General features: G+C 37.8%; 1 protein-coding gene across 5 annotated transcripts in view; it reads right to left on the bottom strand.

Moving 5' to 3' along the window:
* LOC104604354 (uncharacterized) overlaps positions 1-25,224 on the bottom strand; it is a 64,878-nt gene that overhangs the window by 13,752 nt on the left and 25,902 nt on the right. For all 5 annotated transcript variants that reach the window (XM_010268666.3, XM_010268659.3, XM_088888054.1 and 2 more), the window contains exons 4-7: positions 24,879-25,092; positions 11,601-11,687; positions 11,357-11,496; positions 2,024-2,104 (exon numbers count right to left, since the gene is read on the bottom strand). In XM_010268666.3, coding sequence (XP_010266968.1) covers positions 2,024-2,104; positions 11,357-11,496; positions 11,601-11,687; positions 24,879-25,092 — 522 coding nt within the window. The remainder of the gene's footprint in view (positions 1-2,023; positions 2,105-11,356; positions 11,497-11,600; positions 11,688-24,878; positions 25,093-25,224) is intronic.

The raw sequence follows: 25,224 nt of genomic DNA, 5'->3' as shown, positions 1-25,224 counted from the left end.
GCCAAGTGCAAAGGCTGAATACAAAGCCATGGCACATGGTGTTTCAAAGCTCCTTTGGGTCCGCTCCTTGTTAAGGGAGATTGAAGTTGAGGCCGAAGAACCTATGATGCTATACTATGAGAATCAAGCAACATTTAACATTGCCTACAACCCAGTTCAGCATGATAGGACGAAGCATATAGAAGTGGATAGACACTTTATAAGGGAAAGGGTGACATCCAGAGAAGTTTGCTTACCATATGTTGCATCTGACTTGCAACTTGCTAATGTTCTTACAAAATGTGTCCTGTTCATGGGCCGGGCTTTTACTCTTCATAAATAGGATTTGTTAGGCCCGAGCCCAACCCGACCAACGGGCCTACAACATGGGCCAAGCCCGACCCTAATAAAAAGCCCAAAGCCCAGCCTAACAGAAGAAAGGACTCACCGTCGGTCTGTGTTCGCCGGTGCTGAGTTCGTGTCTAAGAGAGAGAGAGAGAGGACTCATGCTGGTCTGCCGGAGTTTACTGGTTGCACCAGTGAGTGTCCACCGGTTCTGTGTTTGCCTGAGAGTGTGAGGTTGCACCAGTGGTCGGAGTTTACTGGTTGCACCAGTGGTCGGGCTCGGGCTAGGATTTTTTAATAAATCTCGAGCCCGGCCCACAACATAGTTGGGCTCGAGCTTTTAGGCCCGAGTTCAATCCTGCGGGCTCAAATATGTGTTCAAGCCCGTCTGGGGGCCGGCCCGGGCCATGAACAAGTCTAGTTGCAAGAAACAAGCTAGAGCATGATCTATGCAAGTTGGGAATGTGTGACATCTATTCCCAACTTGAGGGGGGGTGTTGAGTTTTGGGTTGATATCACTTGTTTTTATTTACATAACATAGTTAGGGAGTTATTGGGCCCAAGGCCCATTAGTTTATGTTTTAAGTTAGGAATGTTTATTCAGTTCTTACAAGTAGCTGACTTACCAAGGGCATACTTGTCTTTGTACTTTATTTTTATTTGTGACTATATAAGCTAATGAAAGGGGCAGACAGACCTAATTTTGGCTTCTCCCATTCTCTTCAATCTCTCTCCTCTTATTTTCTCTGCATAAACCTTCTCTTCTCTTTCTTTTCTTCTTTCTTTCACAGTTTTTATATCAAAACAGATCTTTCAAACTTCTCTACTACTATTTCTAGGGTTGGATTGTGGGAGGACTAGCAAACTTGGTAAGTTGTTGAATGATTAGAAATAATATCAACATCTTTTAAAGAATAACAACATTTCAAACAAAACAGATTCAGAAGATGGTTTCAAAAATAAAGCGACAGAAAAAAAAAATTAAATAAGATTTGGAAATAACAAAACAAAACAATGAATAAAGCCAATCTTAGCTGACTAGGAAAATTCAATCGATGAAAACATTTTGGGGTTCACTATTATACTGGAAAGACATGATACCAGAAAAACTTAGAGCCAATCAAGCAATTTTCGTAAAAGAGGTGACCAATCAGGTAGTGTTCATCAAAATTCACAAGGGGTGCTTTGATTGGTCAAAGCTCTTCCAGTACCATATTTTTTCCAATAGCTTAGATTTTCCCTAAAATTTTAATTGCAACAATAAACTAAATTGAATTGATTAATAGAAAAGAAGTTATAAAAAGATACAAAGTAAACTACTAGCATTAGACATACATGCAGTAGAGTTCCTGCATCCCGTGGAAGTGGATCAAAGACATATGCAACATCAAACAAAAACTTGGGTAAATACCTTCCCGCAAATGGCCACAGGCGAACAAAGTTCAGAGGAGAAAACAATGTATTGCAAGTTCATCTGGCATGATTTTCCATTTGTCTATCAGGAGGTGATGCTAATAAAAAATCATATAAATGACACAGTTGTGTCTCAGCAAGATTATTGTCATGCGTAGAACTCCCAGTTTGTTAATAAAGGTAGTGAAAATTTTAATGCACTAGTATACCAAGAAAAAATTTGGCCAGACAAGAGGCATATAGAGACTATGGAAAGAAGACATAAGCACATGATTAGGGCACAAACCATCCAGTTTCATTGCGACGCTCGTAATTCTTTATTGTATCTTCTAGCTCAAGAGCTTCTATGACAAAGGTCATATACTCACTGCAAAATGTTAAACCTAATCAGATATAACCAATTATTAAAATAAACTTCATGTCAACAGCCAAGTAAGTTTTCTTTGATAGAAATTTCATCTTTAAGGGCAGGAGGAGATTTGCATGGCTTGAGCAGACAATTTCAGAATTCACATAGCTAGTGAATAATTTTCCTTCTTATACCAGAAATATTATGAGACAGCATTTAGTCAAAACGTGATCAATACAATTTGGTTTGCACTAAACACACACAGACACACACACACACACAAAATCACTTTGAAGATAGGAAATTGTGTCTTGGGTAAAATGATAGCTTTGATTTCTATATCTATAAATTTTGGCTTGCTTTAAGTCAGGCATTTCATCTTTCAGTCTATATCACCCTAGAACATCCAACTGTAAAAGAATTTTTCATACTTATGCTACAATGCTACTAAATGCCCTAAACTACAAATAAATATGATCCAACTGCAATGCCCAGTAAAAGTAATAACAATTGTCTAAAAGTATCACACTATGACCACTGAGCAAGATCCATGTGCAAAAGTCTGCAGAAGGCAAATAGTCTTCTTTTATTGTTAACCGTCTAGTAATACTACTAGAACAAAAGAGTATATTCTGTAAATAATGCCAACCGTTACCATCAGTAGGCCGGCCATTTCCTCTACCTAACCATTTCCTCCACATCCATAAAAATATGTTACAATTAAATCCCAGTAAAATTAACCCCTATTTCCCCCTTGTTTAGCCAATTCATCCACCAAACTATTAGCCAATCTCTGAACCGAATGGAATAAGAGTCTAATTCCCTTGTCAGGGACCTTATCTAGTGCAGGTAAAGAAGGTCCTTGGATCTTTGGATTTCTAATCAGAGAGGTCAAATACCAGGTATCCAATCTGAATTTCTTGTTTGGATGGATCCCTAGGCCAGCTAACATTTTGGCTGACAGTTTGACAAGATTGGGGGTACACAAAAATGCCCCAGAATGGAGTATGTTAGGTGCAGGAAGATATATCATTTTGCAACTGAATGCTAGAAGTAGTTGCAAAAGTTTAGGAGGATTGGTCAGCCATTGGCTGTTTCTGGTTTCTGCTTACCAATCTTTATTTTGGAGAGTAGAGATTATCTTATTTGTATATTCAATAATTTTTTTTTCTATAAAAAGGAGACAGAGTGCAAGTACAAGCCCCTGGCAAATATTGGTTACATAAACAAGGGAAGCTCAAGAAAAGTTACACATACTTGTGAATGTTGTTTGTCAATAGTGATAAAATCACTAGGATAGATCATGAAATAAAATGTCCAGTCATCCTAGGACAACAGAAGATGGTTCGTGCCGGAGAAGGAGAGTTCTCACCGGTAAGGAAAATGAGGATAAAGGTGGAATCCAAAGAACTGCTGTTGGAGGAGATGTTTCATCAAAAGGTAATCACGTTGAAGATTAGGGAAGGTAGAAAAGGGACAGTATTCCTAGTAGGGGAGGCGATATTCTGGTTCCAAAGCTTCCTTGATGGAGCAGTGAATGTAAGCTGGTGCTCGGAGTGGAGAGACAACTTCAAATCACCTAGCAAAGAATACCTGGCCAGTAGAAGAAGGAACTTGAGAGGTTGGTTTGTGGCTCTGGAAGAGAGATTTGAAAAGGGGAGAAAATAGATGATTGTTATACCAGAAGCAGAAATCTGGGAGGATGGATCGGGTTAGCTAATGAGCTGCATTGACTTGTAACCAGGATCCGAAGGTCAGAGCTTCGAAGGCAGGTGGAGAAGCAGAAGCAAGAAGAAGACAAAACGATGGAGAAAAAGGTGGGGCCGAAGGAGGAAATGAAGGAGAGAAGGAAAAGACTGGAGAAGTTGGGATTAGAAAATGACACAGAGGAAAATGATAACACAGTGCTATCCCTATCCACCCCAGTTCCTAAGATAATGATAGAAGGAGAAAGTGAAGACTAGAAACACGTGCTGGAAGAAGTATCCAAGAAGTTGGGGCTGAAACAAACGGTCATTCTTATGCCATTTGAAGAGAACAAGGCGATATTGGATGTGGGATTGAAAGAGGTAGACTTCACTACAGTTCACAACGAGGAGGGCATTATAAAGTTGGAGAAATGGTGTTCCTCCTATAACTCGAAGACCTTCAACAATGGAGACTTTCGATTGAAATTGGTAGGCCTACCGTTCAATCTATGGCGTAAATAAATGCCTGCTGGAGACAATCGCAACTGCGTTGGGTGGAGTTCTCATCTCCTACAAGAAAACGGACCTGAAGGCTGTTGGGCTGAGAATAGCAGGAGTGACTTCTGCCAGAGCATCCATCTTGCGTGAAAATGATGGGTTGCAACGGCGTTACTTGCCCTGGCCTGCAGATCTTCGGGCGGAGTGGTCGACGGGACATGGGCGCCTTGCTAAACTTCGTATAAGGCTTCCGTGGCGACGTTTGGAGCAGTGAGATCTAAGCCGGAATTCCTTTGGAATGAGCCACGTCATATGACCCAGCCAAATGCCGTCCCACGATCATTCGAACTGCTAGCTGAGGGCATGTGGAGCAAGGTATGGGTTGCGTTGGAATTGGAAGCAGCACTTGGAATGGGAGATCAAAGGTTGAAGAAGATGGTGACGTGGCAGTCTGGGTGACACATGATGGTGACAGAGAAGCCACAAGACCCTTGCGTTAAAAACAGGTGAAGACGTGTACTTCTAAGGAAGATAAAGAGCCAAAACTCTAGAAGGTTCGGACTCCAGAAAAAGAATTGTGCAAAAAATGGGGATAGGAAGGCGGGAGATATCTTGTTTAAGGAGATATTAATGAAAGGGACCGGTGTAGAGAGTGGGGTGGGCCCACAAGGGAGTAAGACAAAGGAAGGCCAGACCTTAGATTATCCTGTGGTTTGAGCCGGGTCTAAGACATCTAACTCGGCCCACCGAAAGGATAGTAAGGCGACACATGACTTCTTAAGTCATCACGTGAGGCAACCCACTGGACCTTTGATAGACAATCTCAAGGGTCTATCATCGTCTTCAACACCTCTGAAGTCGAATAGTATACAGAACTGGTGCGGCCTGAGATGGAATCCGCGGCCAAAGAGGGTGGCAGAGCGCCCTAATCCAAGATTTTCTAGACGGAGAAATGAGACACAGGTAGAAAGCGAGTCAAATTGATGTGACTCGGAGGAAGAATCTGAGATTTCTTGTTCGGATGAAAACTCCATAGTTGGAAGCGACCATTTTCATGAACTGGGCAACATGGAGGCCCTCTTCAACCTTAATCTAGAAGATCAAGCCTCTCAGTTTCAGTCTAGTCTGAAACCGATGATAGACGTAAGGACATCGGACACTGTAGAAAACCTGCCGTCAAAGGAGAAGGAACCAACCTAGTGCCATAGATAGCGTCAGGGAAGATCAATAGGAATGAGTGAGGCGAGTCAGGAGATAAACACCGACGCGCCAAGCAAGGTCAAGGTGCCAGACCCAGGCCAAGGCCATATGATTTAGAAAGAATTTGACCACCCAGCAACACCTACTGAGTCGGGAACCGGGGACGCATCTTTGTGTCCCCTCTGAGCCATCCTACAACCAACTCAGGTTTACTAGGTATCCAAGGTAATTGTGTGAATTCGGTTTTTATTAATAGTAATTGTGCTATCGACATAGCAAGTGATGTGATGCGGGAGGTAACATTAATTGATGTTGTAGAGGATGGCAGAGAAAGATGTTGTAAGGAAAATCATGGTTTCAAATGTTGCTAATCTCGCTCGACATATGTGGATGTCGGGGCTCACCAACATGAAAATGGATGATAATATAAAAATTATAGACAATATTTTGGAAATGTCGATTAAATGGGTCTAAAGACATTTTTTCATGTTCATGGGATATCGACTAATGTACATTAATAATATAATATATTAGTATATTATACTATTAAAATATAGTATATTAATATAAATTATTCTATTAATAATTTCTATTTAATATTTCAAATAAAAAATTTATAAAATATAATTAACAAAATATAAAAACAAAATAATAAGTTAATTACTTTATAATATAAAACATAAAATATTTTTCAAGTATTAAAATATTTATTAAAATCAACAAATGTTTATTAAATTTTACAATAAACCATATTTACATTTAATATAAAAAATTATAATAAATTCATTAAGTTTTATAAGAAATCAGAATTTATCATAATCTTAATACTACAAAAAGGAGAATCGGTATATTAAATTTATAATAAAACATAATGTATTATAACTTGAATATTTAAAAAATCAGAATAAATGTATTTCTATTTACTAGTGTGAAATAAATATATTAGAATTTATAATAAATCAGAATTAAAATAAGAAAAGAAAATATCAGATAACCTTATAAAAACATCAAAAATGCATAATAAATCAGTAAATCGTCATTTACTAATTTGTTATTGATCTTAGTTTCTTAGCTTTATATAATGGTTGGGAATAAGATAATAGTCTAGAAATATGTATTAATGTTTCTTTTATCATTTTACAAAATATCATTGCATATTTCCACATATTTCATAATATTTCCATAATGTCTCTAATTTTTACAATATTTCCCCTCGACATTTTCGACATATGTCATATATTTTGGTAAGTGACATTTCCATTGAAATCGACATTTTAAACCTTGAGGAAAACATGGGTGGTAGAAGGTAGAGGAAAATAAGCTAAGGGTCATGGGGAGGGTGAATCTCATGAGGAAATAACACTAAAGAAATGGGTTGAGAAGATGGGGCTGAAAATTTTGTAATTAGGCCAAGACAAGATTCAGAAGAAGAGTTGTCTGAAGGAGGAAAACCAGGCATGAGGCAGGTAAGGGAGCTGAAAAAAAACAAAGAGGGTGGGGCAAGAGGGTGAAAGATGGTGGGATAGGTGGAAGGAGAGGCTGAAGATAAAAGTTAAGGCAAGAATAAATGATGTGATGATGAAATAAAGATTATAAGTTGGAATGTTAGAGGACTGGGGAGGGTAGCAAAGAGAGGACTCATAAAGGAAGTGTTAAGGAGAGAAAAGCCAGATGTTGTGATGCTCCAAGAGTCTAAGGCACAAGAGATTAATAGAAGGTGGGTAAGGAGTGTTTGGAAAGGCAGAGACATTGGATGGACCATGGCTCCGTCGTGTGGTGCCTCAGGCGGAATAGTCACTATGTGGAAATGAGAATACGGTGGAATGTAGAGGAATTAATAGGTAGGTTCTCAGTGTCAAATAAACTACAGAATCTGAATGATAATTTTAACTAGGTGTTGACAAATGTTTATGGGCCTAATTCGTAGGGAAAGAAATAAGATGTGGGAATAACTGGCAGATGTGAGAAGTTTGTGGCAAGGTCGTGATGCTTTGGGGGGGGAGGACTTTAATGTGATTAGACATACTGTTGAATCGAATAATCCGAGACAAAAGATAACCACCAGCATGAAAAGATTTAATAATTTTATAGACACATTTGAATTGAAGGAAATCGGGATTGGACAATACGATATGCCAGACTAATTGTCAGGAGAACCCGATGTGCTCAAAGTTGGATAGGTTTCTTGTGTCTTGGGATTGTGAGGAACATTGGACTAACATGGTGGGTAGGACACTACCCAGGGTCATCTCGGATCACTGGTTGACATGTATCGGACAAGGGATAAATGGGGAAGGGTCGACGCCCTTTAGATTTGAGAACATGTGGTTAACGGTCCCAAAGTTTGTGTGTAAGGTTGAGGAGTGGTCGAAGGAAGATAACCCCCAGGCTGTGTAGGAAGGGATTAGATTCCATAGGAAGCTTCAGAATTTAAAAGTAAAAATCAAGGAATAGAATCTTAATAAATTCAGGAGGTTAAAAGAGAGGAAGGCTAATCTAATAAATAGAATTGAAGAAATAAATAAGGAGGAATCAGGTTCATTGGTTGTAGGGGAAAGAGATTAGAGGTTTAATTTAAGAAAATAGCTAGAATCCACACTCCTTAGAGAAGAAATGACTTGAAGGCAGAAATAAAGAGTGTATTGGATCAAAGAAGGGGATGGAAACACAAAATACTTTCACATGATTGTGAACGGGAGAAAAAGGAAGAATCTGATTTCTATGTTAGAAGTGGAGGATCGCACAATAACTAATCATGATGAGATTGCATAGGCTTTGGTGGATCATTTTAAATCAATCTTAAGAAGGCCTATTTTAGGAAAATGGAAGCTGGAAGGTTTAGATTGGCCAGTCCTAGAAGTTGCCATTAGTAGAAAGCTTGGAGAGAAATTTTGAATTAAATGAGGTGAAGGAAGCAGTTTTATCTATGAATCGCTCTAAAGCTCCTGAGCTCGGTGGATTCACTATGGCTTTCTAGTAGGATTGTTGGGAGTGGCTAAAGGATGATTTAATGCGAGTCTTTGAGGAGTGTTATGATAGGGGAGATTGTCAGTAAAGGGGTAAATGCCACTTTTATTGTGTTGGTCCCCAAGAAATTTGGTGCTTACCACTCCAAGGATTTCAGGTCAATTAATTTGGTGACAAGTCAGTACAAAATCCTTGCAAAAGTCATCTCACTTCGGTTAAAAAAGGCTCTCCCATCAATCATATCTCAATTCCAATGAGATTTCATACAAGATAGACAAATATTAGATTAAATAGTCATTGCCAATGAGTGTGGAGGATTTCATGATAGCAGGAAGGAAGGGCATTGTGTGTAAGCTGGATCTAGAGAAATCCTATGACTTGGTGGACTGAGAGTTCTTAATTGAAGCATTAAGGAAATGTGATTTTGGAGCAAGATGATGTAAATGGATTAAATGATGCCTACAATCTTCTCACTTGTCAGTGTTGGTAAATGGTGCAATCAATGATTTCTTTGGTGCCCTAAGAGGAGTGAGACAAGGGGACCCTTTATCCCCTTTCCTCTTCATCATTTTAGCTGAGGTCTTTAGTAGATTGATCTCAAAGGTAGAGGATATAGGTTTGTTAAAGGGTTGGAAAGTAGGAAGGGAGAGGGTGGTGTTAACTCATTTACAATTCGTGGATGACATCATTATTTTTTGTGAGACTGGAGATGAGTTAGGAGCAAGAAACCTAAGAATGTTGTTTAAACTCTTTGAAAAAGTGACAAATCTGAGAGTGAACCTTAATAAGAGTCAGGTGACAAGGATCAATTTAGCACAAAATGTTAATGTGTAAGCTAAGGAGCTAGGATGTTTAAATAGTGATTGGCCACTCAAGTATTTAGGCCTCCCCCTTGGTGCAAATCCCAGAAGCATAGGTTTTTGGAATCCAATTGTGGAAAGGTTTGAAAAAAAACTCGTTGTGTGGAAGAAGAATTATATTTCTCTAGGGGGAAGGATTACTCTTATTAAGTATACCCTAGCAAACCTACCAGTTTACTATCTCTCGATGTTCAGCATGCCTCAAGCTGTGGAAAAGAAACTAGAGAGAATAATGAGGGACTTTTTGTGAGAACCGGGCGAGAAGAAGAAAGATCATTTAGTAAAATGGGATCTAATATCTGGGAGGAAAGAATTTGGAGGATTGGGGTTAAGAAGGTTGAAGGAAAAGAACAAGGCTCTACTAGGAAAGTGGTTATGGAAGTACCCACAAGAAACAGATAGGTTGTGGCACAAGATTGTGACTAGTATTCTTGGGCTCTCTGAAAATGGTTGGGATGTTGGAGTGTCTTATAAGGTTTCCAGTGCTTCGCCGTGGAAAGCGGTTCACAAACTCCTCCCATTGTTCCTCAATCATGTCGGGTTTAATCTCAACTCAGGTAACAAAATTAAATTTTGGGAAGATGTATGGGTGGGTGACTCTTCTTTAAAGACCTTATTCCCATTAATTTATGCCCTGTTCGGCCTTAAGGGCAAACCGGTTGCTGATTTTCTGTCCCCTTCTCCTTCATAGTTTGGTTTTGCATGGAATCTGGGTCTCCGCAGAAATGTGTAAGACTCAGAGTTGGATTTGGTGTCTTCTATTATTCAGTTGCTTGATGGGGTTTTTATTGACCTTGCTAAGCAAGATACTAGAATCTGGATTCCTAACCCCCTTGGAGTTTTCAGTTGTGCATCCTTTAAAACCTTAACGTCTTTTCAACCTGGGGTCCAATTTCTAGTCCAATAAGTTTGGTGTCGCCCTATTCCTCCTAAAGTGGGTGCTTTCTGTTGGGAGGTCATGGTGCAATTAACACCTGTGATTTGATGCATAGGAAGAGGCCTAGTTGGTGTCTTTCACCTTATTGGTGTTGTTTGTTTGAATCTAATGGTGAAACTGCTCTTCATATTGTTGTTTCCTGTCATGTGGCTAGCAGCATCTGGGTTTGGTTTTTTTCTCTCTTTGGATGCAGGCGGGATACCCCGGTGAGTTTGGAAAGACTGTTTGAAGCCTCCACTTTCAGGTGGCCAAAAAGAAGAGGAAAAACTCTGTGGAGATGCACACATGCAGCATTACTTTGGATGTTATGAGAGGAAAGAAATCAAAGAAATTTTGAAGGAAAGAAAAGGTGCAAGGAATTACTGGTAGAAGGGATTATGTTAAAAGTGATCTCATGGGTAAAATTGATGGATTTATTCTCAGATTGTACTATCGATGATATAATCAGGAACTGGAGGACTGTAGCATCCTCGTCATCTGAAAAAAAAAAAAAAAAGAAGGCAGTACGAAGTGGGGATCCTCCTGAATTTGGACTCCTCAAATTAAACTTTGATGGGAGCAATTTTGGCAACCCAGGCATGGCTGGAATTGGTGGGGTCATAAGAGATGACATGGGGAGTGTAGTAGGACTCTTTTCCAGCCCTATTGGGTGGGGAGACTCCATTACAGCTGAGCTAAAAGCAATGGTTTTCGGAATACAAAAAGCCATGGAAATAGGTGTGAGAAAGTTGGTTGTAGAAGGTGACTCCAAAATAGGATGGAAAGACTCCATGGGTATTTAGAAATGAGATCAATAAAATTAATCACACTACAAAGGATATGCAGTTATTATTTCAATGAACTCCAAGAGTAGCAAATGGGTTTGCGGACCAGCTAGCAAAGTAAGGGGCTAATAGGGAACATTGTTTTTGGGCTCTGTTGTAAGATTGTAAAGCAAATCTTAGGTGGAATGCTATTGGACATTGGGGTAGCCGAGGCTACCCAATCCCTGTACTAATTCTCATATCATTTTATTAATAAAATCACTTTCAATGAACAAAAAAAAAATCCTAGGACAACCTCTATATTAATGAACACACTTCACAAGCAAACTGGGTCAGCAAATCTTTTACTGCAATACCTTTTGTAGCGATAGTACTCCTCTTTTGCTCTCCTAAGTTGTCTCCTGAGTGTGGCCATTGATTTCTTGTCAGCATCATAGTCCATATCATTTTCTCCCAACCTACCTCCTTGTGGTTTGAATGAAGGATTTTCTCTAAGCTAGAAAAAAAATCCAAGAAATTAGAGAATAGTATAAAAAGCATAAAGTTTTCCACATCTTTGACATTGAATTTCTTATGTGTGAGTTTGTATACAAGAAGTACCATCTGATGCAACATGCTATCAATCACATCCATGTAGGGTCTCAAAGGATCACGCTTGGACATCTGATTTGAAGTGACCTGGGCAATCTAATGAAATAGACCAAGATTAAAATAGAAAGGAAATTCTTGTTAAGCCATATATTTGAAATAAATAGATTACAAATATACTTACCAGGAGCTGAAGTAGATACAATGACAATATGTTAGCACAAAGCAAATAGACTATAACATACATTCATTCAACTTCCTCATATGTAAATTGACAAAAATCCCAGAAAAACAGGAAGATACAATGCAACCCCTAGGAAGCCTATAATGATACTTCAAACAAAACCAGAGGGAGAAACTTTCCCCATTTTCATTAGTAAAAAAAGGTTTTATTAATTATAGATGTTTTTTTGGGGTAAAATTTCTTTTTGATTAATAACAAAGATTTCTCCATAGAAGTCTCTACCTTCTATTCAAATGCAATTGATGAACACACTTCCAAGTTCCAATTGCTCATATATTTGCACTGTGACCCAACAATAACTCAAATAAAAGCAACACGCACACACACATGTTAGACAATATATGCCCTTAGCTCCAATTAGATCGATGTACACAAACATTTCAGCATAAATAATATAAGAACATTATTGTTTTATGCTCAATTGGTATGTTTCTGTGAATTATTCCTTAAAGTAGACACTTATGAGACTTGTGTTAGTTTAAAATGTTCTCAACTATTGGATAGACTTGGGAAGTCTATTTTGATAAGGTTGAATCTGATGTGTTGTCGAATTGGTGGAGCAGTTTGTCTCAGCTGCTAGGTTAGACCCCAAGCACAGTTAGTGAGAGTTTGGATGAAGCACTGAACATGAACCAATTTCCAATTATGCCCTGAACCTTGGAGACAGATAGGCAAAATTGAGAAGTTGCACTTAACCGTAGACTTGATTATGATACAATACTAGGTTTTGGACTGAATTGTTTTTTATATATCAACCAGTGAAATCCATCAAGGGTCAAATACCTAAGCATGTTGGAGCAGTTTGGAAATTTACCCGAGTGGTGATCATAGTTATAAGACCAGCCCCTTTGTCATACAAAGTGGATATCAGGGTTTACATTCTCTCTAACGGAAACCTAAACTATCGGCAATGGATTTCAATTGTATTTGAAACCTGATTTGCAAAATATATGCATATGTTTATTATTATTTTCGAAAAAAGTTCGTAAAAGGTTTTTAAACCTAGGATCCATCTGAGTAAAGAGTGTGACACTAAGTTTGCAATCAGGGAAGAGGTCCTTGTGGAGAGTATTGATGCATTCTAATATTGTAGTCCATGTTGCATTGTATCTTTTGTTTCTTTATTTTTCTCTTTCAGCCCAATAAGGGCTTTCTTGTAATCCTTTTGGCCTATAAGGGCCTTCTTGTAAATTCTTTAAGCTCATGTGGGCATACTTGTAAATATTTATAATATAATAAAGGCTCTTTGGGGGTGGGGGTCGAATTCATTCTTTGACACCCCTAAAACTTGGTTCTAGACTCTCTACAGTTCATCTTATTGACATGGTATCAGAATAAGTTCTCTGTACCAGCTCTAGCATATGATTTTTGCTCAAGATTGAAGGTTACTCTTCAGTTCTCACATCTGGTTTGAAGCTTCTATGGACTGTTTTGATCAATCAACATCATACATTGTTCTGTTATGGATTCCTACCCATCACCTTTAGGGCTTTCATTGGTTCTTTTGTTTAGAGCATCAGATCTGCATACAACTTTGGATTTGGTGTTGCCCAAAGGAGTTGTACTGATATCTCCTTGCTTGGTCTGGTTCGAATCAGTTTGGAAAGGGTTTTGAGTTCTCCTTCTTCTAGTATTTCTCTTGGAAAAGGTCACCTACCAGGTAGAGTTTTCTTCATTTTCTCTTGATTGGCTGCTTGGTTCATCTTGAAACTCTAGAGTTGGTGTCACCCTAACCTACTCTAGAAACTATTTGGTTTGGTTGAGGATTTCAATCTGTTTTGGTAGGGTTTTGATCCCTTCTTTGAACCAATAGGACTGCAATCTCTCCTTGGACTGTAAACTTTGAATACTTTGCTAGTTGGACTTGTTTCTTAAGAAATCCTTCTTCTTTTGTTGTGGGACTCTTCTTCTTAGTGTGTTAAAGGATTTCAGATACCTTTGCTTGAAGATCAGTCATTGTTCGTCCAGTCCAGTGTCCAATTTGCTCACTCACTTTGATCATTTGGGGGTGAATTTCTCAGTGAGAGAAATCTGGTGTACACCGATCCCTCCTAAAGTACAAGCCTTTTGTTGGAAAGTGTTCATAGGGAAGGTGAACACTTGTGATGCGCTACAAAAAAGAAGGCAAAACAAATGCCTCTCTCCTCATGTGTGTGTCCTTTGTAAGGATTGTGGTGAAACCCTACCCCACTTACTCTTATCTTGCTCTTTTGTTTCTTGTATTTGGGAAATTGTTTGTTCTCTCTTTGGATGTAGATGGGCTCCCCCATAGGATGTGGTAAGTCTATTCAGCCCTTCCTTCTTGAGGCAATAGAAGAAAAGAGGAAAGTGCTTATGGAAAGCAGCAAGAGCTTCTATGTATGGACTATATGGGAGGAAAAAAACCAAAGACTCGTCTCTAAAAAAAGCAAATCAAAGGAGGAAGTCATTGAAGCCATACAAATCAAAACTGCACATTGGGTGATAACCATGGAACTATTCAAAAACTTCTCCACGAATGACATTCTAGGAAACTGGACTAAAGTAGGATAAACAGATGTACCTAAAGAAGTTGTGAGAGCGGAATGGAAGCCACCTGCACTAAACAAACTAAAACTAAACTTTGATGGAAGTTCCTTTGGTAACCCGGGAAGGGTAGGTATAAGGGGGTTTGATTAGAAATCATCTAGGAGAAGTTGTGGCACTCTTTTCAGGACCAATAGGTGTTGGTGACTCGATACAAATTGGATCTCTGGTTGTACTTCAAGGTTTAAAGATGGTTGAGTAGATTGGAACAACAGATTTAGAAATAGAAGGAGACTCACTACTGGTCATTTCATGGGTTAAAAACATCACATCAGCACCTTGGAAGCTCAAATTTATCTATAGAGAAATTGACATAGTTGCAAGGAGGTTCAACTCTCAGTTTAGTTGGGTCAAAAGGGCTGCAAATGGGTTGGCGGATACCCTAGAAAAAACAGGGGGCAAATAGATCTACCGTGTACCAGGCAGAACTGTAACTATTTTGTAAGTGTTTGTAGATTGGGTTAACACAGTATTGTAACCTATAACTATTGTAATTCAATATTTCTCTATTATTAATAAAAGTCATATTTGTTGATAAAAAAAGGCTAAAAAAGTAGAAGTAATTTCAGTGAAGTTTAATGGAACTAACTATAATTTGTGGAAGCTTCATTTTGATTTTTCTTTTTTTGGTTGAGGGAAAAGGTTTAGAGGGCTATTTGAATGGTAAAGCCACTAAACATGAAGAAACTGATGTAAAAGCATTTCAGCAATGGAAACTTGACAATGGAAAGTTGGTCTCTTGGATTTTGAGTTCTATATAAACCCATATTTTTGTTCCTATGCGAAGAATGATGACTATATATGATATGTATGCATATTTGGAGAAGGTTTACTATCAATCAAACATGTCAAGGTAGTATCAAATTGAATTTAAGATCTTTCCTTATTGCCAAGGGAATAGAAAAATACAAGAATACTATTATGGATTTCAAGATTTATGGGCTGAATATGAGTTAGTCCATATTGGCCCCTCAAATTATACTAAATGTGTCAAATACCTTCAAAAACACTTTTGGAAGTGAAGTGTAAATCAACTTCTAATGAGACTCAAACCTGAGTATGAAATAATCAGGTCTAACATCTTGAGCAAATTGAATCTTCTAAACCTAGACTCAGTGATGGGTGAACTCCTTAGGGAGGATACTAGACTCTTGACTGTTACGGGACTTGATGGAAAGCGAGCTGATTTTGGGGCTGATACTACTTTCATTGCCCATGGAAATAAGAAACTAGCCAATAAAGATGCCTCTAAGATTCAATGCTATGAGTGTAAAGGGTTCAGCCATATTCACATTGTAAAAAGAAAGATGTGTGCACTTATTATAAGCAGCATGATCATATTATTCTAGAATGTTCTATTCAACCAATTAGAGGAGTTTAGAAAAAGAACCAGCATCGTGCTTACCAAGTGACTAAGAGAGAAACTTCTGATATCACCCCTGCTAAGTCTGATCCTTCTGCTAAAGGTGAATCATCTGCTCCTATGGATAAAGAGGAAATTCGACAACTTGTATCTTTTGCTTTCTCTTCTATTGGCTTATCTGATGAGTTTTCTTGTTATTGTTCTTCCTCATCTCCTAGTTGGATTATTGATTATGGAACTACCAATCGTATGACCAGAGCCTACTCAGAACTCTCGAAGAACAACACTGAAACCCATCACAAACATATTGTTACTACCAATGGTGAAAAATTGGACATCATTGGTAGTAATGATTTGTCCCTTAGGCTTTCTCCCTCTTTTTCCCCCTCCCTTACCAAGACCTTTCTTGTCACAAATCTCACTGCAAACTTGATTTCAATTGGACATCTTGTTGATGAAGGTCATATTCTTACTTTTTCTTCTTATGGCTGCTTGGTTTAGGACCAGTGCACTAGGAAAGTGAAAGGGAAGGGGCATACGCTGGGCCGACTATTTGCATTGGAGTTCGAGAAGCCACTCACAACCAAGTCATATGCTTATTTCAGCTCCTCATCTAATTCCTTTTTTGGTCAAAGAAACAGTGTTCGGGACTTATGGCTAAGCATTTGGGTCATCCACATTTTGAAAAATTAAAGTTTTTATTTGACTATGGTTTTATAAGAAACAAAATCCCCTCTTTGCAAACTTTTAATACTTCATGTGTTTCTTGTTGTTTGAGTAAAAACTATACTTTGTCTTTTTTTCATAAGTCTAAGCATGTTATTTCTCCATTTGAAATTATACATGCTAATATTTGGACCTCTTCTATTACTTCTCGGTTGTGATACAGTTATTTTGTACTATTTATTGATGATTGTACCAGGTACCCATGGATTTATTTTCTTTGGCACGAATCAAAAGTCTCCCCAACATTTTGGTTATTTAACGCCATGGTACGTGTTAGGTTTTAGTCTTGTGTACATATCCTCCGCTCAGATTTAGGGGGAGAGTACACTAATGGAAACTTCCTGTCTTACTTAAAGACTAATGGGTACAAGTTCAACAAAGTTGTCCAGATACTCCCCAATAAAATGAAATGGCTGAGCGCAAGAATTGACATGTCCTTAGTGTGGTGAGGACCTTATTACAGAAATCACATGCTCCCTCTTCCTTTTGGGTGGAGGCAACTAGTACAATTGTGTTCTTAATCAACTAAATTCCTTCTTTTGTTCTTTCTAATGTCTCTCATTTTCAGAAATTGTTTGGTTGTCCACTGAACTTTTCTTTTCTTCATATGCTTGGTTGCCTATGTTTTGTACATTTCCCCTCTCGTGAGCGCTCCAAATTATCTTCTTAATCTACTATGTGTGCCTTTATGGGTTATAGTCCTGACCATAAGGGATTTTTATGCTATAATCCATCCGTCTGATGTATCCATATCTCCCGCAATGTTGTTTTTTCTTGAACATATTTCTTTCTTTTGCTAGTGTTGCTAAATTACCTACTCCTTCAGTTTTTATCTTGTATGACTTTGATTCACAGGACAATTCCTCTTCGATGGATGTGAATGATCTTCTTGTCTTCTCTTGCAAGCGGTTGCATGCACCAGACCCTACTCCTTCAAATCATCACATTGTTGTGCTTGTAAGTGATACACCTCTTGTTTTAGATATTCCACTTACTTCTATTCCTCTTCGTCATTCTACTCACATTTCTAGACCTCTTGACCGCTATGGTTTTCCTTCAAACCATAATTCCTTTTCTATAGTCTTATACTCTACAAATATTCCTCATACCTACCAACAAGCTAGTAGTAGCCCTTATTGAAAAGCAGCTATGGATGCAGAGATTGATGCCTTACATGAGAATGACACTTGAGATCTTGTCCCTACACCTTCAGATGCTTATGCAATTAGGAGTCGATAGGTCAACACTATCAAATTGAAAATCTGATGGCTATTTAGACCAATATAAGGCTCGCCTTGTTGCTTAGGGGTACACACAAGAATATGGTATTGATTATGAAGAGACATTTGCCCCAGTTGCTAAGATTACTACAATTCATGTTCTTCTAGCTCTATCAGTTGTACACTCTTTGTCTATTCATTAGTTGGATGTAAAGAATGCCTTTCTTCATGGCCAACTCAAGGAGACATTGTATATGAAACCTCCTCTAGGGTGCTGTAGTGATCCCTTGCTTGTTTGCAAATTGAAAAATTCTCTCTATGATTTGAAATAGGCTCCTTGAGCCTGGTTTGAGAAGTTTCATGATGTTGTTGTTGCCACCTATAGCCAAAGTTCCTCTAACTATTCTCTATTCGTTCGTAGAAGATCTCAAGGCATCACAATCCTCATTCTGTATGTTGATAATATATTGTTGATAGGGGACAATGATGAGGGAATTAGAGAACTTAAATCCCTATTTCGTAGTTCATTCCATATGAAGGATTTGGGTGCTCTCACCTACTTATTAAGATTTAAGGTTCAAAGAAGTGATCGCGAATATTTCATCTGTCAATAAAAGTATACATCTGATCTTATTAAGTTAGTTGATCTCACTAATGACAAGCAAGTTGATAATCCTTTGGAATTGAATGTCAACTTATCCAAAACAGAGGGTCCTTTACTTCTTGATGCCATACTCTATCCACAATTTATAGGTTCTCTCATTTATCTTACTATGACTCGTCTTGGCATCTCTCATGTGGTTCAAATTGTGAGTCAATTTGTTTTTGCCCCTCGTCAGTCCCATTTAACTGTTGTTCATTGGATTATTCGATATGTTTTTGGTACGTCATCTGAGGGCCTATTCTTTTCAGACTCTTGATAACTCTGTATTTTGATGCCTTAAGGTCATCATTTTAAGGGTATTTTCGGCCTTAGAATAGCCAAAGTGTGTCATTTTCCCAGTTAAATTTAATGTTGTGACCTATGAGGGTCTCTGTGCAACTTCTATGGAAAACTGGGAAAATTATATGCCTGAAATGAAGTTTTTGGAGAGCTGGTGTTAAGTCTAGCTGAGAGAGGGGGTGTTTTTGTGAAAAATTGAGAACAAGAGGGTGCCTCCTATCTGCTAAACCCAGAATGGCGCCCCTCTTACTATATTGGCATGCTCCCCTCTCATTAGCAAACCCTAAGGCACCTTCTAGCTCATTCTTTTCATCCTTAGCAAAACCTAGCCGGCCCTAACTACTCAATCTCTACCATCCATCCCTTCTAATCTCCACCATTCATTTTAAGGCACTCTCTTTTTAGCTTTTTAACCCTAGGGCGCCACCTAACTTTTAATCTTCACCATTCAGCCCCTAGTCATTAGATCTCAGCCCTCCATTCCATTTTCTATCTCAGCCATCTACTCTAGAGTGCCACCCACTCCTTTTAATCACCACCTTTCAACCCTAAACGCCTTAATCTCACCCTCCACTTCTGGACGCCCAAATCTCAACCCTACATAATATTGGGCACCCTCTCCTTCTCTTCTCAGCCTTAGGATCAACCCAGAACCATCTTAACCTTTCATTAGAAATCCTAAGGCACCCATATCTTTGCTAAAACCCAACTGTCGCTCCCATCTTTCTCTCTAACCTAAGGGCTCCTAAGAAGAGGTTGGATTCTGCCCCAGGTAAGACGGAAGGCTGATATTGAGAAGTTCAAGGGTAGAGGAAGAGGAGGATGCCCAGGCAAGAGGGTTATTGCTTGCAATTCGCCTAATCCACTACTGCCACCACTGGATTCGGATCCCAACCATTAGTCTTAGATTTAATTTCTGTTCTTTCATTTCCAATTCTGTTTTTTCCTTTCTACAATTTACTTTCATTCAGTTTGATTTTTGTTTTCTTTTCTGCAGATCTAGAATTCGACAAGGTAAGACGGAAGGCCTAGCTTGAGAAGTTCGAGGGTCAAAGGAGAGATCTGGAGACTGCTATCTCTGATCGGATTACAGACTTTTTATTTCATTCATTTTATTTATTTATTTATTTACACTTTTCACTTCCAACACTATTTGAATTTTATTTTAATGAATTTTAGTTTAATTAATTAAATTCTATATTTCCTCAACTCTCAATTGTGTTTTGTTTCCCGAATTTATAAGTAAATAATGTTTTTTTCCCTCGCTTCCCTGTGGACATGACCCATTCTCACCATTTACTGCGTTTGTAATTGTTTGAAAATCGGAAAAAAAAATATAAATATTAAAACTAGTATTCCAAAGTGGTTAACGACACACTTCCAGACACACCAAGTTTTTGACACCGTTGCCAGGGAAGCAACGGAGAAAATTTTTTATTTGCTTTATCCAGATTTGTTTCATTATTTTTTATTTTTGTTTTATTACTTGATCCGTTATCTCATTTTAATTCTTACTTTTTTTTTATTTTGTAGGACGCAATAGCAAAAGGTGGGGTACTGGAGCATTACGGGACTGTGGGAGAGAAGAGAATATTAATTGGATTGCGTTTCAGGTGTAGTCCCATTTTTATTTTTATTTATCTTTTTTTTTCGAACTCTTTTTTTGGTAGAACACTAATTTTTGATTTTTTTTTTTATTAATTTTTTCCTAGACTCGATTTATTTTCTTGGTATTATTTTCCTTTAGTTTTGCTTTTAGATTTATTTTTCTTTCTTTATTTTAATTCCTTATTCGAATTTTTGTTTTATTATGTTCTTTTTTCTTTTACTTTCAAATAAAAAATTTTCATTTATTTTATTTTTTATTGCCGCATAATCTTATTTTTTGTATTTTCGGTTTAACTTTTAGAGTAGTAATTTTCTTATTAGAATTTATTTTGGTAGTAGTTAATTTCTTTTTTTAGCACAATCACTTCTTTTATTTTTTGTTTGTGATAATTATTTGTTGCCTTATTTAATTTCCTTTTTTTAGTTACTTAATTGAATAATTTATTGTTAACAAGGAAATTGTCCGAATTTTCGAATTTGAATTTGAATTTAAATTTAAATTTCATTTTCAAATTTCAAAATTTAAATTTAAGATTTCAAATTTAAAAAAAATTAAAAATAATTAAATAAATTGAAAAGAAAAAGAAAAAAAATACTTAATATTTTAAAAGTTTTGCATTTGTATTCCAACATTTAGGGTGTGATATTCTAGAGCATGCATCATATAGGTTTATTTAAATTGCTGAAATTATCATTGTTAGTTGTGAATGTGCTAGGTTTTCTTTTTGTTGTTCCTTTTGCTTAATTAATTTGTTTTATTATTTTATGTTTAATTGCTGAATGGAATTTTAGAAATAATTGTTCATGCATTGTAATTAATTGCATTTGCTTTGTTTATTTTGTTTTTCCGTTAATCCATTTAAGGGTATCCAACTTAAATAAGATAAGGAGGGGATTTCATCACCCTTCCTTGGCCCAAAAATCACCACCCTTCACATGCGGTTCACCCTAAACCCTAATTTAAAATTTGGATAGCAAGATCTTTTAGGGAGCCTCACACTTGGTTCAAAGGTGTGTTAAATTTTAGGGAAGCTTATGATTACTTTCCGTAACCGACGGTTGGTGTCTAAGAAAAGAGGTTAAACGGCTACGCCTAAGCGGGTTTTGTGGTTACTTAATTAGGTCCTTGCGAGAGCAAGGGGAGCCTCCCACATCCCCACCTCTTACTTGGCTAACCAAAGGAAGTGGTATAATTCCAAGTGAACCTAAAAGGATTCACATTGGTTGAACCACTAGTTTAGGAAACCCTAGGTCAACCCTAGGTTGCGTGGTTGATTTGCTTGTATTTTTTTTAAATTTAAAATTCAAATTTGAATTTAAATTTCAAAATCTAAATTTGAATTTAAATTTCAAATAAAAAAATAAAGAAATAAAGAACAAAAAGAGAATAAAAATTTTAAAAATTCAAAATTGAGTTTAAATTTCAGAATTTAAATTTCAAGAATCCAAATTTGAAAATAAAATTCAAATTTTAACAAGAAAAAGGGACTTCTGAGTTGTATGTTGAGAAGGAGATCTCTAAGGAGAGAAATTGTAGAACCCATACCCGAAATAAAGAAATACCTCCATCACCAACAACGCAACCAAATGACCAGAATCAATGATGCCCGACCCAGAAAGTTGAAGGAATATTTCACTCCAACCCAATATAACCCTTCATCCTGCATACAATTGCCAAATACTCAAGCCTTACACTATGAGATTAAGTCAAGCACAATCCAGATGCTGCCCTCTTTCTATGGGAACCCGAGTGAAAACCCATACAAACACATAGACGAGTTTCTAGAAATTTGTTCCATTGTAAGGATCCAAAACTTCAATGATGATGCCCTTAGATTGGCTCTTTTCCCCTTCTCCTTGAAAGACAAGGCCAAGCACCGGTTGAGAACTATAGGAAGATGTATTAGAACTTGGGCAGCAATGCAATAAGAATTCCTTAGAAAGTTCTATCCTATAGGCCGAACCAATACCATGAGAAGAGCCATCACTGGATTCACCCAAACACCGGGTGATCAGTATTCAATTTGGGTTTCAAGTCTGGTCTGGTTTTCAGGTTGGGCTAGAAATTTTTTTAAAATTCAGCCAGCAACTATAACAGGTTCAACCATGTTTATTTGAATTTCCATCTCATCCAACAATGCACGCACACACAAATATTTCCCTGCAAGACCAAACATCACATTAATGAATCCGCTTCCCCAACTGATTCAAAGTAGCTCAATCTTGCAACACCTAATGATGTCTCTAATCACACCTCCCACAGCAAAAGGGCCCAGGATTTACAATGAACCAAACATCAACTTTTTTAGATAAAAAAGAAAAATTCATTAAAAAAGACAACAAAATGATTACAACGTAGAACAGTGTTGAGAGAACACCTCCAAAGGAGCTAAAAGAAACAATAAGCAGCCAAAACCCAACCGAAGGCCCTCAAACAAATAGAGCTCCAAAGATCAAGCACCCCCACCAGCCCAAGATCAAATAAAAAGAAAACAGTAAAAACCCTCGACCAAAACAAAAGGCAATTTCACCAACAAGCTAGTTGAGCCCAAAACCTAAACATAGCGCAGCCACGTATCTCCAAACCTCACCCTCTCAGATACAACACAACCCACCTCATCCTTTACTCTTCATCAACGACTTCTGACTCCTTTCCTTCACCCTTCTCCGAGTTTTCACCCCCTTCCCCAACTGTGCTTCTCCTGTTCATTTCCTGCCTTCTATTTTTTTCAAATTGCCTGATTGCCTTCCTCACCAAGGTGCAAAATATCGATACACCAGTAGGGGCGTATCAGTACTTTTTTAAATTTTTTATTTTTCAAAATCGGTTCAGGGGGCCGGTTTAAGGCTCCTCCACCCCCTGAACCGGTCAGAACCCTGATACACCCTATGTGGGAGCTCCTGAAACAATACATATTGGCCGATACGCGATTTTTCCTATCTCATTGCTGACCTTCTCAGTGTCAGCTTTATTCCCTTCTATCTCCTCCCCCTCTCTGATTTCCTTTCCAGTCAGTTCTTGATCACTTCTGTTTCTCTCACCTTTCCCCCTGCTTTCAGACGGTTTCTCCTTCAAAACCTCCACCCCTTCCTCTCCCTCTTCCTCAAATTTTCTTACAGGAAAACTCGTCCTCTTACTTTCCTCCCTCTCCCCTAAGGAAGCTCCCTTATCTTGATTACTACACCTGATGTCCTAAATCTTCCTGCCTGCATCAGCTCCTAAACCATTTGCAACAATGCTTTTAATCAAACATCTCTGAGATCTAGAATTCGCCTTAGGTCAAAATTCATTTCATTAGTCCTGCATTCAGGACCATCCCATCTAAATAACACATCTTCCTTGTGATGCCTAACGCAGCCTTTCAACTCCTAATGATGAAATATTGAAATCTATGAGGACTCATCTAAATTACTTCCTATTGGGCACCTAAAAAGTATAAAACAAAGAACATAAAAACAACAAAAGGAATTACTAGAACCAACATCAAGAGAATGCTTAAGAATCTGAACCTAGGGTTTTAAGGATATAGCACTTTTATCAGCTTGGAAGCAGACCAAACCAAGGGAACAGAAGACTGCTGATATTTATTTTGATTCTATTACTTTTTATTCTCAAAAGAATATCACAATATGTATTTAAAGAGCATCTGTTACAAGTTGAAGGAGATAGAAAAGCTAGGGGCAGACCAAAAAGGACTTGGTTCAAAGTAGTAAGAAATTATTTAAGTGCCTATAATTTGACGATGGACATGACACTGAACAAAATGGAATGGTGAAACAGGATAAATGTAGTCAACCCCATATAGTTGGGACAAGGCTTAGATGATGATGACGATGATGATGATATCCACCAGACAACAGCTTTGCTATAATTCCTGAAGCCATGCTAATTGTGTAAATATTCCTTAGGGGCAAAACTTTGCAATCTAGCAGGAGAAAATCTTGAAAACCTAAGGCTCAGTTTGGAAGGAGTACAAATATATATAAAATACAAGGTTTTGCACTACATATTTGTATTTGTACTCCTTCCAAACTGAGCCTAATGGACACTTTACAGAATCAAATGAGGAAGAATCTTCTAAATCTTATGTGAGGTCACTTATAAAAAAAAAATATGTGAGGTCCATAGGAAGAAAGGGACAAATTATTTTATTTGAGGCCAATATGAACAGGGCAAGGGCATGAATCCTTTCAAGATGGGATTGATGGAAAGGTTCTAGGTTCAGGAGCTCTTGGCGCCACTCAAAGTCCTAGACATGGGCCTGCAGTTCTGGACCGTAAGCCCATGGATCACTTACATCAATTTTCCCATTTCCCCCTTGTTACTTAGTAGGCCTATTTCTCTTACCCAACCAAAACAAATAAACAGAAAAATGACCTCTAGTAATAGATTTCAACAAAATAAAACAAACAATGATCTTTCAAATGGATGCTTACATTTGTTCTCTTAAAGACATCTGTCCCTAAAGTTTTTAGCTTGGAAAACTCTAAAACGACAATTAGTGTTACAACTACATATAGAAAAGACAAGTACTTCAGGTTCAATATATATAACTTTCAAACTATTCAACAACCTGATGGTAAATGCTCTTCCCAGGACATTGCAAAGAAAAAAACTTACTACAATAGCATTTGAAAATTCTTGATGGGCATCATCAAGTTTCACAGCCATTTTAGCAACCCTGTGAGTGAGGACTTTTTGGTGAATGTTCCAATCTGCATTTCTCCAAATGCTCTTTGGAATTTCACTCAGACCAAAGCCAAGAAGAAATGCACCCGTAACAAGTCCAAAAGTATTTGAGCAAGCCATGGCTAAACCCACAATACCTCCACTCCTGTCAATATAGAACCAAACCTCAAGTATTAAGCAACCATGTGAAAAAACGATGCACTCATAATGGTTTGGATGGAGAATTAACATTTAAAGAGCAAGCAGGATGCCATCATGCAAGTAGTTCAAGATAGAC

The sequence above is a fragment of the Nelumbo nucifera genome, chromosome 5 (assembly GCF_055504915.1).
Source record: "Nelumbo nucifera cultivar China Antique chromosome 5, China Antique-T2T, whole genome shotgun sequence".
Taxonomy (NCBI): Eukaryota; Viridiplantae; Streptophyta; class Magnoliopsida; order Proteales; family Nelumbonaceae; genus Nelumbo; species Nelumbo nucifera.
The sequence above is the reverse complement of the archived record's forward strand: the minus strand, read 5'-3'. Positions and strand labels throughout refer to the sequence as shown.